Here is a 26381-nt window from a genome sequence, read left to right as displayed (position 1 = left end):
AACCCAAACTGACTGAGAGCAAAAAGTTTTTGTGAAAAAGTTTTTTTTTTTTTTTTTTAACAAAGCAGCTGATATTGCCATAGAAACTAGTGGACTGCCAAGTCGCCTTCACCCCAAAATGGCAGAAATACAAGGCCGCTGCTGGCGCAGGTGTTGCAATGGAACATTCTGCTGAGTGTTGCTTCTTGTTAGTGTATATTCTTTGAGGTCAAGGTGCTGTGCATTGTGGTAATTGATGCAACATGACGTCACTTCCAAAGGACCAATGAACATGTCTGACCAATTTCATGGAATGTGAAAATGAATCTCATTGAATAAATAACCATTAAATTAAACTGGTCATCAGCGCAATTCAATTGGTTTGGTAATAGCAAAAGAAAATAGAATGAAGTGATCTCCAAAAAATAAGTACTTTTTGACTGTAAATAAAATTGTAAGGAGTAAAAAGTACTTTTTTTTCTCAAAAAATGTAATCAAGTAAAAGTAAAAGTATTGATTTTTAAATGTACTCAAGTAAAGTAAAAATCCCCAAAAATAATACTTAAGTACAGTAATCAAGTAAAATTACTCAAGTACTTTACACCTCTGCCAGTAACTCGGTCTCCGCCGGAGAGAAGGGGAATCCGCGAGCACTCGTGTGGATGTGTTGGGATCTAGATTAGAGGCACATCTCTGTGGGCGTTACAGTACATCAAGCAGAATGTGGTTTCTCTTCCAGCCTTTCATCACATGGCCCCTCCAGCAATCAGAGGGAAATCTTCCTCAAATTCCTGCTGTGAGGCTCCACAGAGACACACGTGCTGCTTATGAAACAAAACTCGTTGACTCGTTTGTGATGTAGACGAATGCATTAATGGAGCTTAAATACTTCAGGCACGGGTTTTTCATCCGAATGCGTGATTACACTCTAATCATTACTAGGGTCGAGGGAGAATGAAAATGAACTGTCAGCTGTTCAGTGTACAACATTTAAAGGCTTGATGAGATAAATCTCTTCTGCCAGAGACAGATATATCACAGAGGTAAAATATATGACAATATAGCTATAGCAGCAGAAACTGCAGTTTGTGTTGTATTTGCAAAGCATTTAACCTTGGTAATGCAATATTTCTGATTATAAAATAAAATGTTCTGCTCCTGAATGCTTAATATAATGTAGGGCAGGACTTTATCCATCAGGTTGGCTATTATTGATGAATAATATTTTTCCTCATTCACATGACCTTGGTTATGTAAAGTTGTTCCAAGTTATTACATTGTGATGAAGGATGACTGTAATGTGAGTGTCTTCATATTCGAATGAACAGCTCTCTTGATATATCTCAGATCTCAGCAAGAGGATCGTCTCCTCTTTCACAGTAAATGATTTATTTGCATTTATAGCTTGTCGGCTTGTAATGCAAAGGCTGTCATTTTCACTGGGTTTAATTTACAGGATATGAAAAGTTTCAATAAAAAGAATTTTAGTAGGTCTCTTTACAAGTCCTTCAACTGTTACATTTTAAATGTCCATACTAGTGTTCTAAACATACAAACATAAAACAAACTAGTGTTTAATACATATTTAGATCACATTTAAGTTTGGATAATTACACAGGTTTATACGGTTCTATACCAGTGGCGGCTACTGGTCTGTCAGAGAGGGGAAGCTCATTTTCGGCCTACATCATAAAATTGTCTATTTATTTAAAAGTAAATTCTGCCCTACGTTCCTTTTCAAGAAAATGGTCTGTGACCCTGTCGTACCAACTAGGAGTCTTTTCAAGTGACTTGACCAGTGTCCTCTCAATGGCCAGCAGAGCTAGGCTGCTTAAACGGCCTTGGCCCATTGTGTTTCGGGTGTAGGACTTGAGTCGCTTTAAACAGGAGAAGCTCCTTTCTACACCTGCAGATGTAGCTCCAATTGTTGCCACTAATGAGAACAGTTTGGATGACTTCCATTAAACAGACTTTGTCATACCAGGAGAGCTGAATTAGCTGTTATTTTTCCCTATCTTTTGCACTAAATCAATCTTAGGTGTTGATCTGCCCTGCTGTTTAATTCTAAGTTTTTCCTCGTAAGGAACACTTTCAAATGGCTTCGCCAAAATCAGGTCGACAATATTAGCACCGTCTGCCATCGTGCGCAGTTTCACCCACGACGCTAGCCTAGCCTACTAACGTTATATGAATGAATGAATGAATGAATGAATGAATGAATGAATGAAGGAATGAATGAATGAACGATCTAAAAAAAAAAATATTAAACTCTGTAAAACTGAAACAAGGAATGTGGTGTATAATTGTGTGAAATGTATGATGAAAATCAAGCAATTTCGCCAAGCAAATATCAAAGAAATAGGTTGCAGCAGTTTTTATTTCGACTGAACTTGAGAAATCCGCGATGGGACTGAGCGCGAATAGCTTCAGTGATTCCTTATAGTACAGAATCGCTGTCAGTCAAAAGGAGATGCAGTCTTTCGACAGACCCTCCAATCATCACGCAGAAGCTCGGAGTCCGGGCCAGCCCACTCCCCATTCACCCCCAGAGACGCTGAGCGTCCGTGGGCGGGACATAATCGCAGCGTTTATCCAATGACCGTCTAGTTTCGAAGCGCTGAAAAAAACCGTTCAAAGCAGCCCCATTGAAGTCAATGGACGCTGGGCTTCAATAGGGAAATGCACTGTGACGCTGCGGGAATGTATGAGAAGGAAATCGAGTCAGCCGACCTGCTATATGTAACTGATTCTGAACGAACTCGTCTTTGAGATGAACGTTTTCTAACGCATTTTTAGTCAATAAAATGTTAATACAATAGTACATATTTGACCATTAATTTTGTGACATTATAAGGGAAGCCGAGCTTCCCTTGCAGTCTTAAAGAAATCGCCACTGATATATATATATATATATATATATATATATATATATATAGTGGTATACAGTGGTGTGAATAAGTGTTTGCCCCCTTCCTGACTTTTTTTATTGTTTTGCATGTTTGTCACACTTTAATGTTTCAGATCATCAAACAAATTTAAATATTAATCAAAGATAACACAAGTAAACACAACACAAGCACTTTTTCACACAGGGCCATGTGGGTTTGGATTTTGTTTTCCTTTCATAATAAAAACCTTCATTTAAAAACTGCATGTTGTGTTTACTTGTGTTATCTTTGATTAATATTTAAATTTGTTTGATGATCTAAAACATTAAAGTGAGACAAACATGAAAAAAAAAAAAAAAAAAAAAAAGGTATATTTTTCACACCACTGTATATAGTGTGTACTGGTCAAAAGTTTGGAAATATTGCTATTTTTAATATATGAAAGAATGTTGGAAATGTTGGAAACAGTTGTACTGCTTAATATTTTTTTTTAATAAATTAATTTTAATAAAAAGTTAAAAAGAACAACATTTATTCAAAATAGAAATCTTTTCTAACAATATAAGTCTTTACTATCACTTTTTTTTTTTCAATTTAACACATCCTTGCTGAATAAAAGTATTAATGTACTTCAAAAAAATAAATAAATAATTACTGACCCCAAACTTTTTAATCATCAAAGAATCTTGAAAAAGCATCACAGGTTTTAAAATAAATAAATAAATTAATTAATTAATTAAAAAAACATTAAAAATAGTCATGTTTCCAAACTTTTGACCGGTATTAATATATATATATATATATATATAGAGAGAGAGAGAGAGAGAGAGAGAGAGAGAACTGTACAGTTTAGTCCATTTATAGAGCTTATACTGTATATATATATATATATATATATATATATATATATATATATATAGAACACTGTTCAAAATTTTTAAATCTCTTATGCTCACCAAAGCATTTATTTGATCAAAAGTACAAAAAAATAAATAAAATAAAATAAAATAAAATAACTGTAATTTTGTGCACTTTAGCTTGTATTTAACCCAGGCACTTCCTTAAATACAGTTTTTTTTGTACGTTTTATAAGTTTAGTTACTAAAAAAAGTGTTCTTCATGTCCACTTAGATACAAATCATAATGTGCTATTTAAGAGAAACACATTTTTCTATAGTCTGTGGTTTGTCAGATAAACAAAGTAAAAGTCTGTGACGTCACTTATCTGAATTATTTTGAGAGAAATGTAAAAAAAAAAAAACATATTTTCTGATTGCATTTGCATGTCTATTTTGGTTACTTACCAGCACCTGTATTCATTTTGCTTGTACATAGCAAAAATATTTGCATCTTTCAGGCAAAAGGAATGGGTAACTTTATTCTGCCCTTTTGGCAAATACTTAACAGTTGTATGTTCTACAATGCTCATAAAGACTGTGAATCCATGTTATTTTAGTATCATTGAGATACTGTTATAGTTGTTATTAATATTTGATTTTTTTTTTTTTTTTTTCCAGTATACTTTTCCAGAAGCAGCACCTCACCTCTAGTTCACACATATTGTAAGAATTATAATTAAATATGTCATTCTGTTAATGAGAGAGGAAGAGAAGCGAGGTTATGTAGCAGCGATAGCCTTGAGTGTCTGTCTTGACACAATGACACAGCCTCTCATTTCAAAGTAACCCAATCCTGTCACTATCCGTCAACATAACAGTTCGCTCGCAACCTGACAGCGGCTTCCTGCTGTTCCGCAGAGGAGAAATGTGGAACGGTATTGCTGAACATTATACATTTTCTTCTCTGATTTGCAATTTGCACATTGGTCTAGTTGCTTCATTTTAAATAATCAGATGCTAACTTGGTAGTGATTTGGAATATGGCCTTCTGTGTTGTGTGCCTTTGGCCTGAGCAGTTCAGTGGAAGTGATTGTTTAAATATTGGATGTCAACTGGAGTGTATTTGAGTTTCTCAGTACTGGGTCAGCGGTCAGGATGTTTGGCCTGCGGGCTCTTTTATATGTCTCTCATTGGGCTGTTTACTCTAGTCAGGCTTTTGTTTGCACTGGTCCTTTATCGCTTTCGTCTTTATTGTCGTTCAGCTGAACACCATCCCTGTAGTATAGTAGTATCATTTATAGTAAAACCACAGTGCCATGCTTCAAATCAAAAGTACTTTTCCAAACCACAATGAAAATTTTCATCATTTACTCACCCTCAAGTCTCAAATTGTTAAATTTACTCACCTTTAAGTTCCAAACCTGAATGAACAATTTTTTCAACCAACTTAGCATGCTTTGCAAGACAATACTGAAACTGATAGACAAAAATATATTGTTTTGGTTTCGACTTTCATATTAAACAATGCAATTCAGAGATCCCAGTTCAGTGTTGGCACATTCAGATGAGTATGTATGCGTGTGCGCACTCACAATTATTGTGCTTCATTTTTGATTTGCTGATTTATCTCTGTGTTTGGTGATGCATCTTGTCCTTGTGACTGTGTTTGTGGCTTTGTGTGCATTTTTAACAATATCTTTGTGTTAATCACCCTTTTGTGTTAAACACCTGTACAGTCACCGGTGTCCTAGTTACCTGGCATCCTATCACCTTACTCTAATCTTTAGGCTGTGACCGCTGTACGTGCCGGAAGATTGAGATGCAGAGCATTGTGGGAACAGCAACCTCAGGAACGTGACCAACCCACAATTCCTGCTCCAGACATTACCAACCATCTTCAGGCTTATTGTTGGGCAACCAGAGTGTACAACTCAGGAGAGTGTCTTTACGCAACTATTAAAGGCGATTGAGATCATTTCAATAGTCTGAGTGTTTATGCTTGTGTTTGTGTGCGTGAGACCGTCTCTGACCTGTGGGGAGTCCTGGAGTCCTGTTACACCGATAGCCACCCCTTATGCATGTTTCATTTGCTGGGAGGAGAACAGAGCCTTCCTTTGTCATCTAATACGTCCAATCCACCAGCTGTAGGCCTCAAACACTCCCATCAGTTTTACTCACCTGCACCAGTTTGTCCATCCAAACACCATCAGGTGCCCTTTGTCAGTTCCTTGAGTAGCTAAAACAAGAAGGAAAGAGACCCGGATTCTCAAGCGATCATCAAGAAAGGATTCTGTAAAGAAATTCAGCACAGGACTGGATGTTCGACTTTTGACCGAAGTACATTTTGTGCTCAGGCATTCAGATAAGTCTTTTAAAAGACGCTCAGGATCAACTTAGCACCTCCGTTTCCTCTTGAATCTTTAATCCGGACAGCTCGGCAGTTAACCTCTCGCCATCCCTGGGACCGGGGTACGTCTCAATTTAGCATCTTAACGGTGATCACAGCGGCAGGGGTGGTGAGTTTGGAGCATGACGGACACGCTTCGACCGCCATCCCTCCAGGTGCACGTCCCTCGGGACGATCCCAGCCATGGAGAGGAGGAGGGTGGTAGCGGAGGCGGTCATGACAGCCTCGTCTGGTCTAGCTCATCCACCCCCACCCTGCGGCGCCGACGTTTTAAGATGAAACGAATGAAAAAGCTGCCCAGCGAGCGGGAGCGGCTTGAAAACGGGCTACTGCGGCATCCTGGATCACGCTCGGCTTCCAAAGAGTACCTTCAGCTGCCCTCCATCGAAATCACGCCGTCTAGCGACGAGGACGCGGCCTGGTCCAACAGCTCCACCCCGAGTGCCTCGCCCCGGCGTAAACGCTTCCTGCTTCGCAAGTGGCTGAAGGTGCGAGAGAGGAAGGAGCAAGGCAGTGAGAGCAGGTTGGTGTTTTAGATTAGAGGTTCTCAAACTTTTTGGGACCAGGGAACCTTTAAGGCCCAGGTATCCCAGGTATACTTCGTTATCCGCGTTCCGCTCCGTCTCGCGCACAGTTGAGCACGTGAGCCTTTCAAAGTATACTCCTTTGGCTGTGAGCGCGGAAAGATGCGTTAGGCACAGTGGACTGCTGTTTTCCAGCGCTCAAGTCACTCGCACATGTGCTGTTGTTTGCAGACTATCTGTGTGGTCTCAAAGATTGGACTGCACGCGGATCCTCCTGATGACGAATATGACGTCATACGGACGGTGCGCGGATGCGAACAGCTGAAGTATACTTTGAGCTTTAGAGGGGAGAAAATTTTCTAAGGACACCCTCATAATTATAACGGTGACTAAGCAAAAGCTTGCTACAGCTTGTACTCTTGTAATCAAAAAGCATGTCTAATTAATTGAAATTATACAACACACAAATAATCTACATTTTTAGGGCATTAGGAAATCTGTTTTTCCAATTTAGTAGCGGAATTCAATTTAGTAGTTGAATTTTAATAATCAAGAAGCATGTATATAATTAATTGAATTCATAAAACTTTAACTTGTTTGCAAATGTTTGCAATAACACCCTAGTGAAAAAAAAAAAAAAAATTTAAAATACATTTCATACTAAATATACTACAAATCCATTAAAGGTGACCTAGAATCAAAAAATGAATTTACTTTGGCATAGTTGAATAACAACAGTTCATGGAAAAGACATAGTTTCAAACTCCATTGCTTCCTCCTTCTTATGTAAATCTCATTTGTTTAAAAGACCTCCGGAAAACAGGCGAATCTCAACAGAACACCGACTGTTACGTAACAGTCGGGATCATTAATATGTCTATGACCCCAATATTTGCATATGCCAGCCCATGTTCAAGGCATTAGACAAGGGCAGCCAGTATTAAAGTACACATGAAATCAAAATTGACCTTATTTATTTTGTTAGCTCAAATTGCTAGTTTTGTGGTGAACAATTCATCCGTGAAAGTCAATCCACACAAAAAAATTGTTTGGCTTCGTAATATTTAATCAACATTCTGAAAATGCTCCTCCCCTCTGCAACGGTGCCCCTTCTCAGATGACATCAGTTTGACGGCTTGGGTTGTAAACACTTAAACCACTCCCCTCCGACCGTTAGTCTGCTATGAGCGAGAGATAGAGAGGAAGAGCGCTAAAATAAAACTCTGCCCTCTATTCAATATTCCGTTTCACTTGGAAATACGTCACAGCACTGGAGAAAAGTCGTTTGCAACTTCCGGTTCACGCGGACTTTAACGTCTAAATCTGTGCACAGCTGAATCATCAGACTAGGTAAGCAAGCAAGGACAACAGCGAAAAATTGCAGATGGAGCAATAATAACTGACATGATCCATGATTACGTAATATTTTTAGTGATATTTGTAAATTGTCTTTTTAAATGTTTCGTTAGCATGTTGCTAATGTACTGTTAAATGTGGTTAAAGTTACCATCGTTTATTACTGTATTCGTGGAGACAAGAGCTGTCACTATTTTCAGTTTTAAACACTTGCAGTCTGTATAATTCATAAACACAACTTCATTCTTTATAAATCTCTCCAGCAGTGTAGCATTAGCCAGTTAGCCACGGAGCATAGCCTCAAACTCATTCAGAATCAAATGTAAACATCCAAATAAATACTATACTCACATGATCCGATCCATGCATGCAGCGTGCATGATGAACATCTTGTAAAGATCCATTTGAGGGGTATATTAGCTATGTGAACTTTGTTTATGCACTGTATAACTGCACTTATAGTCGAGAGCTTGTGGGGCAGGGAGTGAGAGATTTAAAGGGGCCGCAGCTTGAATCGGTGCATAGTTAATGATGCCCCAAAATAGGCAGTTAAAAAAAAAAATTAAAAAAAATCTATGGAGTATTTTGTGCTGAAACTTCACAGACACATTCAGGGGACACCTTAGACTTATATTACATCTTGTGAAAGAACGCTCTATGGCACCTTTAAGGTATTTACTGGCATATCTCTTGAGATTTACTGTTATAAATATTATAATTAAACTTTATTTAGAGTACTTCTTTATTGGACAATGCACATTTCTTAATATTAGCCTAAAACTTTTTTTTTTATATCACTATTCGTAAGGATAATATGTATAATATCAAATGCAAGCTATTTAAAATGTACCTAAAGTACAGTTGCAGTAGTTCCACTTTAGCACAAATAAATATACTTAATTATACTTTTAATTGGACCTCAGCACTACTTCCCGATAACTAAAGTGCATTAAGTACAAAATTAGTTGTTCCAATTTAGCCGACTTTAAGTATACCAATTTAATATACTAAAGGTACAATTGCAGGGTATTTATATTAAGTACATACATATGTAAATGTATTTGTAATATTCTTAGCATAAAATAAATGTATTTTAGTATATTTATTTTTCACTAGGGCAGGGCCCTATGAAATTTGTATGTTTTAATACAAATGTATTATTAAAAAAGGTGGTAATGAAATGAAGGCTAATCTTTTAAAATGTAATCAAATGAAAATTGAACAATTCCTTCTATTTTTAGCAAACAAAGTACTGCACGACAAAGGTTTACTGTCAAAATTAAAACATGGAAGGAAAATTTTGTGATTATTCCTTTAAAAATAAAGTTTTAATCATTGTACTATTATTATTACTTTTATCATTATTATGGTGAGAAGTATTATATGACAGTAATGGCTGTATGTTGAGTTATTTTCAGAGGACAGTATATCTATACTGCTATACAAGCAACACATTGACTACTCCAAAATATATCCAAGTTTCATTTCTATAGTATTGTCCCTTGAGAAAATATATTAAAATGGTTGTTGAAATGTGAGGGATGTACTCACTTTTGTGAGATACTGTAAAACTATAATGAGAACATTATAATGTGTGCTTGGGACATGGATTTTAATGGTGAGACTTTTGTTTTTAAAATCAGGCTCTCAAAAAGTATAAAAAAGATGGATTTAGATTTATCAGCCAATATATTGTTTATTGGCTTTCAAATATAAAGAATTATTGGTTATCGGTATCAGCCAAAATGTTCATATCAGTGCATTCCTAATGAAGTTTATTTTGGCTTAGCACTGTGTTGGATATTCGTTGCACAGGCAGTATTAATGATGACTGGATTTTAAAAATGATGTTACTTTATTATGTTTATGTTCTTCTTTGAGTGTTTATTATAAATCATCTGTTTGTAGCATGCAGCTTTGAGGTTTTATGGTTTAGTCTTGAATCTTGTTAAGTTACTACAGAGAGAACTGGCGAAGTGAAAGTTTAACTTGCTGAATGCATTGAAGTTTTGGCCAGTGGCAGTTCTAGATCACCTTGTTGTGGTTTATTAATGATAATGACCAGCTCACAGTAGATTATCTTTCTTATCACATGGCTGCTTACTAAAAAATGAGTTAATAAACCAAATAAACCATGGTGCCTGCCCAAATGAGAAAGAAATGTCAGCGAGTCTAATATTGAGGCCCATGAGAAGCATTCAGGCAGGATTGAGTACTAGGACAGGGAAGTAATCTTTAACAGTCTTTGATAGCGTGCAGCACTGACAGTGATAACTCAAATAGTGTGCAAATGGCATCAGCTGGGAAAAAGAGACACAGAGTCACTGTCTCACTTGCTGCTTTGACAGTAATTTGCAGAAGGAGGTTGAAAAGCCACAAAAACTCATTCACCTGTGATATTAAAGACAGTATTTGTTTGCCACTGATGATTTGCATCATTTTGTATCAGGTTCCAGTCAGAGCTAAATATTGTAGGTTGAGTTCTAGGCAGAAAGAATGCCCTTGAGCAATGCATTTTTATCCTGGGTTATCCGGCACTCAGTGCAGGTAGCTTTGAACAAACTGGGGCTGCTAAATGGAAACTAATAAATGTTTCTTTAGAGGAGTGGCCATAATGTCATTTAGTGGTTTGAATTGAATTTTGTGGCTCATTTAAAACAATGAGAGGAAAAGTAAATTGAATTACGAAGTCTGTGTTGCCTGTGTGAAGGAGATGTCCCTTTAAAGCTCATATGATTTCAAACCAGGTTTTCTTGAGTGTAGGAGAAAATGTAATAGAAGAGAGAGAGAAAGTGTGGTGTAGAGAGGTGATTTCAGTGCAGACAGCTTCGTTGATTCTAATAGGAGCAGTTTTGTTTTGGTGTGTCATGTGTACAGTGTAGGTACGGTGTAACTTGGTGCATTTAAAGGGGTCATGAGCTGCATTGTTTTATTGTTTTAAATTGTTTCCTGGGGTGCACTTATAATGTTAGTATGCTTTGTACATCAAAAACTGTCATAATTTAGAAATAAAAGGCATTTCCCTACCCTGATTTTAGCACTCTTATTTAAACGCTCTGTTTGAGGGGCGTGTCTGCTGTGAGACTTCAGTGTAAATGCCCACTGCTGTGATTGGCTAACATCTTTGCATATGAAATAGCTAAGTATTACTCTCTCGAAAACTTTTAGCAGGTTTTTACTATTACAGCTCTCAAGGTTAAAGGTGCCCTCGAATGAAAAATTGAATTTATCTTGCCATAGTTAAATAACAAGAGTTCAGTACATGGAAATGACATACAGTGAGTCTCAAACTCCATTGTTTCCTCCTTCTTATATAAATCTCATTTGTTTAAAAGACCTCCGAAGAACAGGCGAATCTCAACATAACACTGACTGTTACGTAACAGTCGGGGTGTACGCCCCCAATATTTGCATATGCCAGCCCACGGTCCCAACATTATCATTATGAAAGGCATTAGACAAGGGCAAAACGTCTGGATCAACGTCTGCGAAAAATGGCAGATGGAGCAATAATAACTGACATGATCCATGATATCATGATATTTTTTGTGATATTTGTAAATTGTCTTTCTAAATGTTTCGTTAGCGTGTTGCTAATGTACTGTTAAATGTGGTTAAAGTTACCATCGTTTCTTACTGTATTCACGGAGACAAGAGAGCCGTCGCTATTTTCATTATTAAACACTTGCAGTCTGTATAATGCATAAACACAGCTTCATTCTTTATAAATCTCTCCAACAGTGTGTAATGTTAGCTTTAGCCACGCAGCATAGCCTCAAACTCATTCAGAATCAATGTAAACAATATTACAGTATACAATACTCACATAATCCGACGCATGCATGCCGCATGCATGACGAACACTTTGTAAAGATCCATTTAGAGGGTTATATTAGTTGTGTAAACTTTGTTACGGCACTGTTTAAGGCAAGCACGAGCTCTGTGGGCGGAGAGCACGGGATTTAAAGGGGCCACAGCATAAATCGGCGCGTTTATAAATGATGCCCCAAAATAGGCAGTTAAAAAAATTAATTAAAAAAAAATCTATGGGGTATTTTGAGCTGAAACTTCACAGACACATTCAGGGGACACCTTAGACTTATATTACATCTTTTAAAAACATAATCTAGGGCACCTTTAACTAATCATGTAAAGTGTTGCATTACATTTAGATCTATGGCATTATATTTAGATCATGGCATGAAAGGTTGCAGTGATGAACATTGTAGCTGATCACAGACATGTTGTTGATCACATGAAAGCAGTGATCTCGTCATTGCAACTCAATTTCTGCACACTAACGAATGCTTTCATCATAACTAACAGTGCAAACTTGATGTAACTAAGAGTTTCGTTGAATAAAACGTGCGAGTCCAGAACTCAGTCACTGATAAACTCGCACTGTTTGATTGACAGCTCCAGCGAGTGTAAAGGGAGCCTTCTTTGATCACTTTCTATATATAATTTAAACACCGTTTAAATGACCGTTTAGTCACTGGTTTGATTTATTGACTCATAAGAGCATCTGACTGTACATTACATATCAGATCAGTCATTAGAATGAACACAGTTACTTACATGTTGTTGCATTACTGTCGAGTCCATATCATAAAAGTCTGTTTGCAAAGCTTGCGCCGAAATGTGATTGATTTACCAAAGAATCCCCAGTGAAATGTACTGAATACAAATAAATAAAGCTCAACTGAGACATTCACATTGTTGAAAATAAATAACCGTATTCCTAGCATTAGGATCCTTTGAAAGGTAATGTTACTTTTAGTCCTGTATCGCTCTTCTCTCCTCGTCATCTCACTAACACGCCAGTGGGCGGGGCTAACGTTGCAATGATAAAGTAGGTGTCAATAAAAGCTTTTATTGGACTAACAGGGACGTTTTCAGTTATGAATCTTGCAGAATATTCTTATAGTACCTCTTTATATATCAAAAGTAGATTTCTCAATTCATGACCCCTTTAAGAACTCATCTGATCTGTGGTCAGACACAGATGTGCAACTCTACATACGGTGATTCATTTACAATGCCTTCAGTTATTATGCAACATTTCTGTTAGTGTTTATTGTTTAAATCAGTATCACAGTAATGCTACACTGATATATGTAACTATACTCGTATTAAAGAAGTTTTTAGTTATATATTTTAGTGTCGCCCACTCTGCAACCAATAATGATTAGTTATTTTATTTAGTTTATGGGATATGTACATTTGCTGTTTTGTGTTTGTTCATTATAGCAGATTTGTACAAAGTTCAAGTCGAGACCACCAAACAAACCCTTACAGTTTTCATATTAACCAGATGATGTAAGATCAGATCATGTTAATATTGTGGAAACACACTGGAAACACAAGACTCAGCATTGTGTTTACTGACCTTTAGACCAGAAAGCCAGAGGCAACTACATTCAAAAAGACCATTATCCTTATACCAATTAAATGTTTTTGTTTGTTTATTAAAACGTTTTTTATCACCTAACAATTGCCTTAGCAACCACCCAGAATGCTCTCGCCTTGCACTATTTATGTTACAGACGTGAATGATAGGTCAAATTGCATTGCTTCCTATGGTTTCAGAATATTATAGTGATGGAGTGTTTTTTTTATTTATTTATTTTTTTTATAAAGGTTTTACTGTATAAAGGATACAGTATGGAATATTCAGCTTTTGTCAGCACCCATTGTTAATACATCTGTTAGATGATTTGATGATTCAGTCTTTAGTTTTGAAGTGGTTATTTAACAGAATCAGTTTTTGATATGGTAGTACTTGTGATGATAATATAAGTATCATCACTGTTTTATTCTGTTTTAATAGACGAGATATAGACGTGATTTGAAAGGGGCTGAATGGCAGATGCACAGCTGTACAGTTATATAATACATGCTCATTTTTAATCACTTATCTCAATTATCAATAAAGCAAAATGAAAGATATTAATCATATAGGAGGTTTTAAGACTGATTTAATGGGTTTAGTATATTTGTTGAATTGAGTGTTCCTGTAGCTCATCGCTGGTCCCAGGAAATGCATGAAGTGCTAAAATGTGTCCCTTAAATGCACTGCAGGCCTCTTCAGATAAAAGCGCCTGCCAAATGCACAAAGGTAATGCAAATGCACTGAAGGCCTGTACACACCGGGACGAATATCGCGCGCTATTATCGCCGATGTTTAACGCCTCGTAACTGAACAACGGGCGCCAATGTGAGTGTGCACACCGACGTGAAAAACAGCAGGCGTAAAAGCGCCATTTTAAAAAAAATGCCTCGGGTTCGTTTTTTTGGTTTGACGTGCCGCGTTAAAAACTGTCAGACCAATGAGAGTGGCGCTTTTGTTCACGTGCCTGGAGCAGCTGAAGTTACAGTGAAACACGACTTGGTGGCGCTCAAGCACAAAACGGTCTTGCCGAGCACACACTGATACCAAGATGATGAAGAGAAAGTAAGTAGATGAGGAAGACCCCCTACAAACTATTGGCATTGACTATTGTTTTGGCCTCACAAATAGTATGTGTATTATGTATTATTTCTGTATTTTTACTGTTTGTTTTTTTTTCTTTTACATTCAAGAAATATAGTTGAGAATGTCTATTTAATAAATATGTTTATTTGCACTACCGTTCACTTGCACCACTGTCATTGTGACTTATTTGCACTACCGTTTCTGACTACCATCTCTCATATGTCATGTATATGCCATTTTATATCTGCATTTTTATCTACTTAAACTTTACTAATATCATAAATATGTTTATTTGCACTGTCTTGCAAGCGCCATATACTGGCAGGGAGTGAATTTGCACGTTCACTCTGCTCATCACCAGTGAAAATTGCTTGGGTATGAACAGAAAAAAGGTCTTAAAAAATGCTGGCGATAAATGCGTGCGATATTCATCCCGGTGTGTACAGGCCTTGAATCGCACTTCATCATTGAATTACTGTATAGCAAAACACACATTTTTTGCCCTTGAAATGATCTGAGAAAATCACACTTTTCCAACAAAGTGTTACATAAATAACAGTTCAAATAACAGGTCTTTCTTGTTTATGTCAGTTGTTTCTCTGTCCATATGGTGGGCTGCTGTTGGTATTACTCATAATTCTTATAATCGGCATTAGTGTTTGTTTTACATGTTTTATCTGTTCTCATGCATTTGAACTAACAGCATTTTTAATTTTTGTACATTAGTGCATGCGTCATTTCTCTCACCAGGTTTCACTGTGAAGCTACAGGTATGCATATTTTGCACAGCCTGCTAAGTTTGACACAGGATGTCATTGCATTGCTCCGTCAATGACAGATTTCATTGTAGCCATGCTGAAAGCATCTGCAGTTTTTTTTTTTTTTTTTTTTCTTCTTTCTGCATTTTCAGCCATAGCAATTAAAGGGGACCAATTATGCCCTTTTTAAAGTGTTTTCGGGCTCTACTAGAATAGGTTTTCATGCTTGAATGCTCAAAAAACTAATTATTTTCCTCATATTTGACATTGTTGCGGCACCTCTTTTCCCAGTCTGTCAGTAACACTCTGTTTAGTTCCTGTCTCTATGAAGCCCCTTCTGAAAAGCACAAAGTGCTCTGATTGGTTGGCTGGACCAGTGTGTTGTGATTGGTCAACTGCTTCTAATGCAACTCAACCAGGCCCCGCCACCTTTTTTGCATATGCATTGGGTGGGAATTATTTAAATGAGGATTATTGTGACGTGTTCGTTCCCGGAAGAAAACTCAAGACTACAATGGAGGCGTTTCAGGGAGTTCAAACATTGCTGTCACATAGTGTTGTCACAATACTGGAATTTCTAACTTCGAGTTAGAAAGAGTGAACATGATTGAAGAGAGCCATCTCTGGGAGGTCTGCCCACATGCCTTAAGGTAAGAATCTCTTAAAGTAGCTTTATGAGAACTTTAATTGGCCTAAGTAATGATTTTGAGTAATTTTAATTAGCCTGATATGGCTGACTTGTTTTTATTAGCGTTATTTCCACCGAATCTAATGTTAGCTTGTGTGCTTTTTATTCCAAATACTTGTATAACAGGACCTTACATTACCATTTTGCCAACGAATACAACTTTAGGTGTGCTCTATACTGTCATAATAACCAAAATCTAATTAAACAGTTTGCTTTTACACACAAAAGAGGTTCTGTGCAATTTCATAATGACAGGGTTTGAAATTAACACCCGCCAAATGCAGGTAAAAATCGACTGTGACCACTAGCCAATTTGGCTGTTTTTGTTTCACAAATTATGTTCACTCCATTTGCTGCCAAAGTTTATGTAATCTGTGCAGATATAGCACATGTACTCAACTTGACAATGAGTCAATATGAATATTAAATACAGCCTTTCAGGGAATAGTTCAGACACAAGAAACATAATAATGTGGGGTAACTAACCCAGTGTAAAAAAGAAAAGAACCACCTAGCAACAAAGAAGCGGATGCTGGCCTATCCTATCTTTTTGTACTTTTTATGAGACCACAGGTTTGTTTTGTTTGAGGTGGTGTTTGATTTTCTTTGAATTTATTTGTCCTACTAAAATGGTCTTTTTATTTATTTATATCAGAAGAAATTATTTTATCTAAATCAGAAGTGTCATGTGTCAAGATCTCTATTCTTTTGCTTTTCAAAACAGAATGTGGTGAATCTGTTATGTAGCTTAATGTTGAACGCAGAAGACAGATTAATAGTTAAACAGTTTGCTGTGTATACTGACACTTTCCTCTGTGAAGTGCCAGCAGTACTTAAAGAAGCTGCCGTGATCCCAAATAAGACGCAATTATTGTCCATCGAGCAGAAAGGTGGGAACGAAAGCTGTATTTTTGGTATTTGAAGTGTTCTGAGATTTCGTTTGTCAGTGACCGAGGCTTGATGTTTAGGAGTTCAGATCATTTTGCTCATGCAGCATGCAAAAACTAGCCTTTTAAATTGAGATTCTGCAACACATTTATTATTTGCGGTCGCTGATAGAGAATCTGTGATTGATTTAGTTTAGAGCCAATACCTGTGCAGTACTAAATGTATTCCTAATCGTATCTCTCTTTCTTTCCTCATATTTGTGTAGATATTCTATAATATCTGAGAGTCTCGGTTCAATAAGGTCTCTTATCTGGGCTTGTGTATGCGATGTCTCGTCTCGTAGGGTTTTCTCGTGCTGCTGAGATGTATCCAGACCTTTCACAGTCTGCCTTTCTCTGATAAGAGCTTCTAGTGCTATTTTAAGACATGGGGAACTTGTAAGTGTGCACCTTCCAGCTGAGAGACTCTGTCCATGTTGTTAATATTTCAGATTTAAGAGTTATTTTTCCTCAGCTGGAGTGGAGTACAGAAGGTGTAAAGTTGTTCTCATAATGCGAGGTTGAAGCCCTAAACTGCTTTGTCTACTTGTTTATCAATCATTTGATTAGATGATATGGATGATGGAGTATGAACTCATATTTATGTTCAAAATACAGTAAAGACAGTAATATTGTGAAATATTTTTATAAATTAAAATAAAGTTTTTCTGTTTGAATATATATTAAAATGTAATTTATTCCTGTGATCAAAGCTGAATTTTCAGCATCATTACTCCAGTCTTCAGTGTCACATGATCCTTCAGAAATCATTCTAATATGATGATTTGCTGCTCAAGAAACATTTCTGATTATTATCAGTTAAAAGCAGTTATGCTGCTTTCATATTTTTTTCCAGGATTCTTTGATTAATAAAAAAAGTTCAAAAGAACAGCATTAATTTGACATAGAAAAACAATTATATGTATTTATATAACTCTTTATATATCTATAAATTAATTGAAACATTTTATTATTATTATTATTAATCTAAAAGCCTACAGTTGATCATGTGATTGAGCAAGCTTGTGCATATTTTTAGGTGATTGCAGACTTGCTTTGGCAAGTCTTTAAATGAAGGCTTTTTGATTAAGAAAGAAGCTTAAATCTGTGTTCCCAGGTTTGCTTTAACTACACTAATTCAGCAGTGCTGACAGAGGAAGCTGTGATGGACAGATGGCTTCCACTCAACAGGAAAGCTCATTGTTCTGTTATCAGAAAAATTCACTGTCTTGGCTATTGCACTTTCAGTTGAAGTAACATTCATCCATCATCATCATTATTGGGTAAGGGTTAGTGATTTAGGGTTATGCGCTTTTTTATATGCTCTTTTCCAAAATGTTAGCAAAGCTTAAAACTCTTGTTTTTGTACAGTGGTTGATTGACAGTTGAGTAGGCGAACTTTGATCTTGCCCAGGACACAAATGGACAGATTGGTGTTTACACTACGAATGCCAAACATAGTCTGCTCACTTGTGATTCTGACTGGCAAATCTAATCCAATCACAAACATTTTGGATTCAACAGCATTTCATTGACATAGTGCCTCTTCACTGTGCGATTTTACTACGGCTACAGGCTTATGGCATAATGATACTCGTCATTCCATTTTAGCCAGAACTGACAGTTTTCATTGTGCAGTTTTTCATTTTTTACCTTAGAGAATGACATGATGAAAATGCAGGAGGTGACATTGATTTAAAAACAGAATAACTGACAATTAAATCACATGTTCCCTGCAGAGTCTTACAGTACAGCAATTTATAGTGCATGTATAAAAAATGTAGTGCCTCACACACTACAAGCAATTGTATGTGTATAAAAAATGTATAAATCTTGCACACTGTTCAAACTTGCATCCTTACAAAATTGCATTAGGTCAATCGATCTTCCTCAAGCTTACAAAACATGCAAATTTAAAAACAACTTATTAAAAATATTCACAGATGATAATACTAACGAAGGCCACACCTCCAATTACACAGCCAATGTAGAATTCAAATACTTGTTACAATTAATGCAAAAGAAAGCACACAAACACACCAAAAAAAAGTTTTAGTGTTCATTTGGGTGTACAATTATGCATCATTTGTAATGTGTATCTGAACTTCTTATTAATTCAAAATCATGTTAAATTATTCTAAAATTTAACGATACATTTGCATGTTTTGTAAGCCTGAGAATGATCAATTGATGAAAACTTTGCTAAGCTAATAAAAGGATGCAAGTTTAAGTAGTGTGCAGGATTTATACATTTTTTTTGAGTATATAGTGTATGTATAAAACATATTCATCATCAGACTACTTAAAATTTCAAACGGGCTGAATTTTGCTCTCGGCCCGCCAGTAGAACGAGCAGCGGGTTCCTAGTCTGATGTCAGTCTGGGCAGTTCGCCTGAAAGCACTGGGGTTTTGTTTCAGCAGCAGTTAAAACACACACAAAGCGTCAGACAGGCAACTGTCATGAATGATTCAGGGGCGTTCTAGGCCATGTTGTTGAGCTTCAGTTCTCTCTAGTTAGCGGGGAAGTTATACGCAAGGGCCCATTCTGAGAACAGTCTGGCCCCTCAGGCATGTGTGCATAAACTCACACTCCGGCAGAGGCTAAATCAGCAGCGTTTAAAGCAAACATGAGGAGCCCACACAGGTCAAGTGCTGTCAGAACAACTGACCATAAATGAGAGATTTGCCTGCATAGTTTGAATTGCAGATATGAGCTTTCCTGTGGGTGTGCGTGGCCCGTAGTCACCACAGGCAAATACCTGCACGCACCTGAGCGTATCGCTCAACAACAAATCCCTGGAGCTGATGGAACGAGGAAATCCAGCATGCTGAATGGGATTTTGTTTTTGGTTTTTTGTGCTTCATACTGGAGCAACTGCTGAAAATTCCATCACAATATCCATGTATTATAGATTTAACTTTTTCCTTTAGTAGTACTTTTATCCAAGTTAAAAATTCAAGTGCCCCTACTATGTTTTCCGGGCTGTTACCTTTCAAGTAGTGTGTAATATAGCTGTTTGTGAATGTAAAAGGTCTGCTTCAAAGTTTCAAAAATTAAAGTGCAGGGAAATGGAGTTATTGTCTTCTAAAGGAAAGAACCGATTCTGAACTGCCTGAAACGAATCGTCAGTAATTCCAGTCTTACTTCCTACACAAACCTACAATGGTTTGTGACAGATTTGCATAATGCCAGCCGATGGCTTATTGGCTGCCTGTGAATAATGTCTACTTTGACCCCGAGACACTGTAGTTGTGGCTGAGGCCTGAAAGAGTTGGTTTGTGTTGATGACAAGATGCTGTTTTAAGCACTGAAAGCAAATCCACTTTGTATTCACTTCCTAAGGATGAGGAGGACTCGCGCTGGAATTGATACAATAAAACCGACGCCATCGTTACTGTTCGTATCACTGTGTATCAAGTGCTGAGGAAGATCTGGAGCTGAAATTCAGATATGGTAATGAGCGTTTGGTTTCTGACAAGCACTGTAAGTGGTCGACCAATCACAACAGACTGGGCCGTCTGACCAATCAGAGCAGAGCAGGCTCTCGGAAAGGAGGGGTTTCGTGAGAGACTGAATCTTTGTTCAAACTGTTTCAGACACTGTGGGAAAAGAGCTGATGCTGCAATGTATATTATTATGATTAAAGTGTTTTTTGGCCTTGGCTGCATGGAAACCTATTGTAGGAGACTCCAAAACAAAATTAAGAACCTTCAAGATAGCAGAATAGGGGCACTTTAAGGATTCACTAAGGATGCATTAGTTATGGCTGAAAGAGAAACCATTACTTTAAAACCTAATAACTGAAACACTGACAGAAAAAAAGATGTTAAATGATGCTGGTTTAATTATATTTAAAGGGTTAGTTCACCCAAAAATGAAAATAATGTTATTTATTACTCACCCTCATGTCGTTCTACACCCGTAAGGCCTTCGTTCATCTTTGAAACACAAATTAAGATATTGTTGATGAAATCCGATGTCTCAGCGAGGCCTCTATAGCCAGCGATGACATTGTAACTCTCAAGATCCATAAAGGTACTAAAAACACATTTAAATCAGTTTATGTGACTACAGTGGTTCTACCTTAATACTAAAAAGCAACGAGAATACTTTTTGTGCGCCAAAAAAAACCAAAATAACGACTTTTAAACAATATAGTGATGGGCCGATTTCAAAACACTGCTTCGGAGCTTTACGAATCGGATCAGTGATTCGGATCTCCTATCAAACAGCTAAACTGCTGAAATCACATGACTTTGGTGCTCTGAATCACTGATCCGATTCGTAAAGCTCCGAAGCGGTGTTTTGAAATCAGCCCATATATATATTGTTGAAAAGTCGTTATTTTCACACAAAAAGTATTCTCGTCGCTTTATAATATTAAGGTTGAGCCACTAAACTCAAATTAACTGTTTCATATATGTTTTTAATACCTTAATGGATCTTGAGAGGTGCAGTAACATTGCTGGCAATAGGCCTCACTGAGCCATCGGATTTAATCAAAATATCTTAATTTGTGTTCTGAAGATGAACGAAGGTCTTACGGGTGTGGAATGACATGAGGATGAGTAATAAATGACAGAATTTTCATTTTTGGGTGAACTAACCCTTTAATGCAAATGGGTCTGTTTTATTTCAAATCAGAGGAGAGGAAAACATTTTATTAGAGGCAAATAATGACTGAACTTCAGTTTGAACTGGTGAGGTGAAAGCACTGATAATGAGGATGAACAATTACAAATATTCACTGGACATATTTAATCTAAATAGCTTGAAATTGAAATGAAATGCTGTAGTGTTTAAGTAGTTTCTGATAAAGCATAATAAATGCTGTGAAGCACTGCTAGTGTTTTTCAGTAGTCAGCACTTGTTAAACGCCACATGAAACTGTTCATTTATTTCTGAGATTTTGTGCTGTTGATGGTGCCTGAGTGTGACTGCTCCCTCTTGTGGTGAAATCATAGAGATACATTTTTCATAGAGAAAATGCCACATGCAAATTACCATTACTCAAAGTCAACAAGTCAAGTTACATTTTATAGCCATTTGATAGAACATATTGAAAACTTATCATGAAAACTTATTTTTTGCTGTTGGAAAGTTTTTAAAGTTTGGAGTCAGTAATATATATATATATATATATATATATATATATATATATATATATATATATATATATATATATATATATGTTCAACTTGATCAAATCCCTTGATCAAATATATATTCAACTTGATCAAAAGACAGTAAAGACATTTATAATGTTATATATTATAACATTATATTATTATATTATATTATATTATATTTGTAACATTACACATTATATTTAAAAAAAAAAAAAAATACATCATGGTTTCCACAAATATATTAAGCAGCAACACTGATATTAGGAAATGTTTCTTGAGCAGCAAATCAACATATTAGAATGATTTCTGAAGGATCATGTGACACGAAAGACTGGAGTAATGATGCTGAAAATTCAGCTTTAATAACAGGAATAAATTATATTTTAAAATATATTAAATGAGAAAACTATTATTTTAAATTGTAATAATATTTCACAGTTTATTTGTCAAATAAATGCAGCCTTGGTGAGCATACGAGATTTCTTTCAAACACAACATTTAGAACAGTAGTGTAGTTACACGTGTTTCATGTTGTCACGGCAGGTTGATTGACATGCATCAATATGACTCTTTTCCAGCAGTCAGCAGAGTAGTCAACAGAGCAGCCAGCAGAGTAGCCATGACGACGATTCCAGCCGCTTCCTGACTCCCTCCATCCGTGAGGACAGGTACATACACTGTGTGTCCTGTGTCTGTACTTATCTGAAACATCAATAATTAAGGTCAGTTTTAATAAATGAACTGATTTGTGCAGAGGTGCTCAGCCAATCAGAACTCCCAAGAGCTCAGGGACAAAGGGGAATCGTTACATAATGCTTTCACCGATGTTCCACTCAACGGCTTTAACAAACATGAAAAGCATAAAAATGGGTTGAACAGCCAAGCTTGAGCTGATGATGATAAAATCACAGTTTTCATTCATTGTTATTTCATGATTCCTAATGCATTAACTAATGTTAACGAATTGAAACTTATTTTAAAGAGTTGCCCAAACATTTACTTAAAAAATGAAACAAACAAACAACAAACAAAAAAACACTTGTTTTGATAAATTGTTATTTTATGTAAAAATGCTTTTGCCTTTTAAAGGGTCAGTCCACTTCAGAATAAAAATTTCCTGATAATTTACTCACACCCATGTCATCCAAGATGTTCATGTCTTTCTTTCTTCAGTTGAAAAGAAATTAAGGTTTTTGAGGAAAAAATCCAGGATTTTTCTCCATATTGTGGACTTCAACAATTACCAACGGGTTGAAGGTCCAAACTGCAGCTTCAAAGGGTTCTACATGAAGTAAAACAATGATGTTAGATGATTTTGAAGTTGGAGGAGAAAATGAGATGGAGTTTTTCACCCTACCGCGGTACTTCCATCCTACATCACGCGTGACCTTTCCAACGCAATTATGTAATGCGTGGCGCATTGCAGAGCAGTGCAAGACGAGTTCAAATGTATATAATTTTTATTTTGACCAATTGTTTCACTAGACAAGACCCTTATTCCTCATCTGGGAAGCTTTGAAGCTGCACTGAAACTGCAGTTTGGACCTTCAACTCGTTGGTAGCCATTGAAGTCCACAATATGGAGAAAAATCCTGGAAAGTTTTCCTCAAATGTTTTCCTTAATTTCTTTTCGACTGAAGAAAGAAAGACATGAACATCTTGGATGACATGGGGGTGAGTAAATTATCAGGAAATTTTAATTCTGAAGTCAACTAATCCTTTAAAGTGTGGATTTAGTGTCCACATACTTTTTGAGGACACTTTTGTCCCTTTGTCAAGATTAAACACACTAAAGGAATACACTACACAGCTTTTAAAACCTGAACACATTTTAAAACACTAGGAATCAAACGCTTGTCGACTTTGTAAGTGGTTACAGGGAAAAACTGGGCATCACACACTGAACGACTGAGGATCACACGCTAACAAACTTTCAAGAAGTTCAAACACAACAAACTCACACAGAAACATGCCTCGTTGTTAGGGGATGTATGACAAATTAAAATAATATGTGTAAAATCACCTCAAAATATCAGTCATGCTTAATCACCTCCAACTGGATGGAGTCATAGTCTGAAGCTAAAAATCTGCGGGTCTGTGACCATCATCATGCGATTTTCTGTGAAATCTGTCAACTCTGACTGCCCAAAGAATGCAGACTGACTCTGATTTTCAGCAACTACTGGACTGCAATTTGAGGCACAAAAATGGTCAAAAGTTGTGTATTGTATTCCTGCCTTAACATGCATCTTAAACTGACTAACACTCTGCTGATTTTTTCACAGGGCTGACAGCGGAGCAGACAAGTGTAGGTAAGAATCAAGACCACATCAGCACCAGACATCCTTTTGTACTTGAATGAGTGTGTGTGTGTGTGTGCGTTTTTGTGACATATAAGGACACAAATTTGTATAACAACATGGGTATGACATAGGTATTACAAGGAGAGGTGACTTATGAGGACATTACCCCATGTCCCCATTTTTCAAAAGGCTTATAAATCATACAGAATGAGTTTTTTTGAGAAAGTAAAAGTGTGCACAGTTTTCTGTGATGGGTAGGTTTAGGGGTAGGGGTAGTGTAGGGGGATAGAAAATATAGTTTGTACAGTATAAAAACCTTTACGCCTATGGAATGTCCCCACAATTCACAAAAACAAACGTGTGTGTGTGTGTGTGTGTGTGTGTGTGTGTGTGTGTGTGTGTGTGTGTGTGTGTGCATGTGTGTGTGGTAGATATAGTAATCTTGATACACATATCTCTGCAAACCTCTGTTTTGTTTGAGGTGAGATATCTCAGAGCCCCGCTGTACTTTTGTGAATTTGAGCCCTGAATACAGTTGCAAGCTACGGAATGTCATTGTTTGCCTTTTTTATTGGACAAACAGCTCCGATCACAATGCCTGGGAACAAACAGACTGCCGTGCTCAAACCGGGCTGTCTGGGGCTTCAGCCATTTCGCTTTCTCTTGATTTCTTTATTTGACCTCCAAATAAGAAATATATCGAAGGCCAAACATCTGACCTGTAGTTGTGGGAAAAGAGATAACAATCCATAATTGTCCAGGAAAAGAAGGTAAGTAAAGGCCAAACACAGATTAGATCTGTCCGCAGAGATGTTTTAAACAGTTTTGTCAGTACAGTTGCATCTGTTGTGCTGTGTTGTGCATCAGTGCTGAAAAAGCTGAAATCCTCTCTACAATTTTTGTTTTTATTCATGACAACTGCACTTCTAAAATTGTTTCCGAACAAAGTTTTTTACTGAAGTTTTTTTTTTTTTTTTTTACATGAACTCCTGTAGAGAAGTGCTGCGTGACACAGTATGCTTTCTTGTATCTCTCTGCGGTTGAATATAAAGATGCATTAAGAAGTACTTCAAAAAACTTAAAGGCTTAAAGAACCTGCCTGAGGCATAAAGTAGGACTTAAACTGACGTTTTTGAAACTAATAGTAGCTCTAAAGGCCCTTTCACATGAGTCGCCTTTCACGGCCATAACTCAGCTAACAGTGACTGTCCTTAGAACGTTTTGACAAGGTTTGCTCAATGCTGTGTACAAACGTTCTTCCAGTAATGTTAATAGAATGTTTGTTAGAGTTATCAGGTCTTTAAAAATATTCTAAAAGTGTTAGCACAAAAATGTATGGAAGCTTGTTTCCGCCACTATATAAAAAAATAAAAAAGGTAATTGTGAGTTTGCATTTCACAATTCTGACTTTTTTTCTCAGAATTGTGAGATTTAAACTTGCAATTGTGTGATATAAAGTCACAATTGTGTGTTGTAAAGTCAGAATTGCATTATAAAGTCAGAATTGTGAGTTACAAAGTCAGAATTGCATGTTATAAAGTCTGAATTGAGATATAAAGTCGCAATTCTGACTTTCTATAACGCAATTCTGACTTGACTTTAAATCATGCAATTCTGACTTTATATCACGCAATTCTGACTTTATAACTCATAATTCTGACTTTATATCACGCAATTCTGACTTTATAATGCAATTCTGACTTTAAATCATGCAATTCTGACTTTATATCACACAAATCTGACTATATCAAGCAATTCTGACTTTTTAACTCGCAATTCTGACTTTATATCACAAAATTCTGAGAAAAAAGTCGGAATTGTGAGATAAAAATGTGCAATTACCTTTTTATTTTTTATTTCATGGCAGAAACAAGCTTCCATAAAAATGTTATTTATTCATTGTTCATGAAGTGTTTTTTTTTTTCTTTCTGAAATGTTTTAGTTGGATAGTCGTCTATTGTTTTTTAAATGTTTCAGAACAATCAAAGAATGTTCAAAAATAACATTCCCATTATGTTTGCAAAATTATAGAATGGAATGTTCCTTTAACATTCACAAAACCAAAAAACATTTTTAAAACATTTAAAAAACTAGAAGTTTTGAATGTT

General features: G+C 36.5%; 1 protein-coding gene across 12 annotated transcripts in view; it reads left to right on the top strand.

The window, feature by feature from the left end:
• The window catches only part of gramd1bb (GRAM domain containing 1Bb), a 180758-nt gene that overhangs the window by 64355 nt on the left and 90022 nt on the right, over nt 1-26381 (top strand). For 10 of the 12 annotated variants that reach the window (XM_048167836.1, XM_048167834.1, XM_048167848.1 and 7 more), the window contains exons 2-4: nt 5494-6636; nt 22549-22638; nt 24256-24282. In XM_048167836.1, the coding sequence (XP_048023793.1) occupies nt 6236-6636; nt 22549-22638; nt 24256-24282 (518 nt within the window). In that variant the 5' untranslated portion in view covers nt 5494-6235. The remainder of the gene's footprint in view (nt 1-5493; nt 6637-22548; nt 22639-24255; nt 24283-26381) is intronic. The other 2 variants (XM_048167844.1, XM_048167845.1) reach the window with 2 other exon arrangements.

Source organism: Megalobrama amblycephala, linkage group LG19 (genome assembly GCF_018812025.1).
Source record: "Megalobrama amblycephala isolate DHTTF-2021 linkage group LG19, ASM1881202v1, whole genome shotgun sequence".
In the NCBI taxonomy this organism is placed as follows: domain Eukaryota; kingdom Metazoa; phylum Chordata; class Actinopteri; order Cypriniformes; family Xenocyprididae; genus Megalobrama; species Megalobrama amblycephala.
This window is presented reverse-complemented; position numbering and strand designations above follow the sequence as displayed.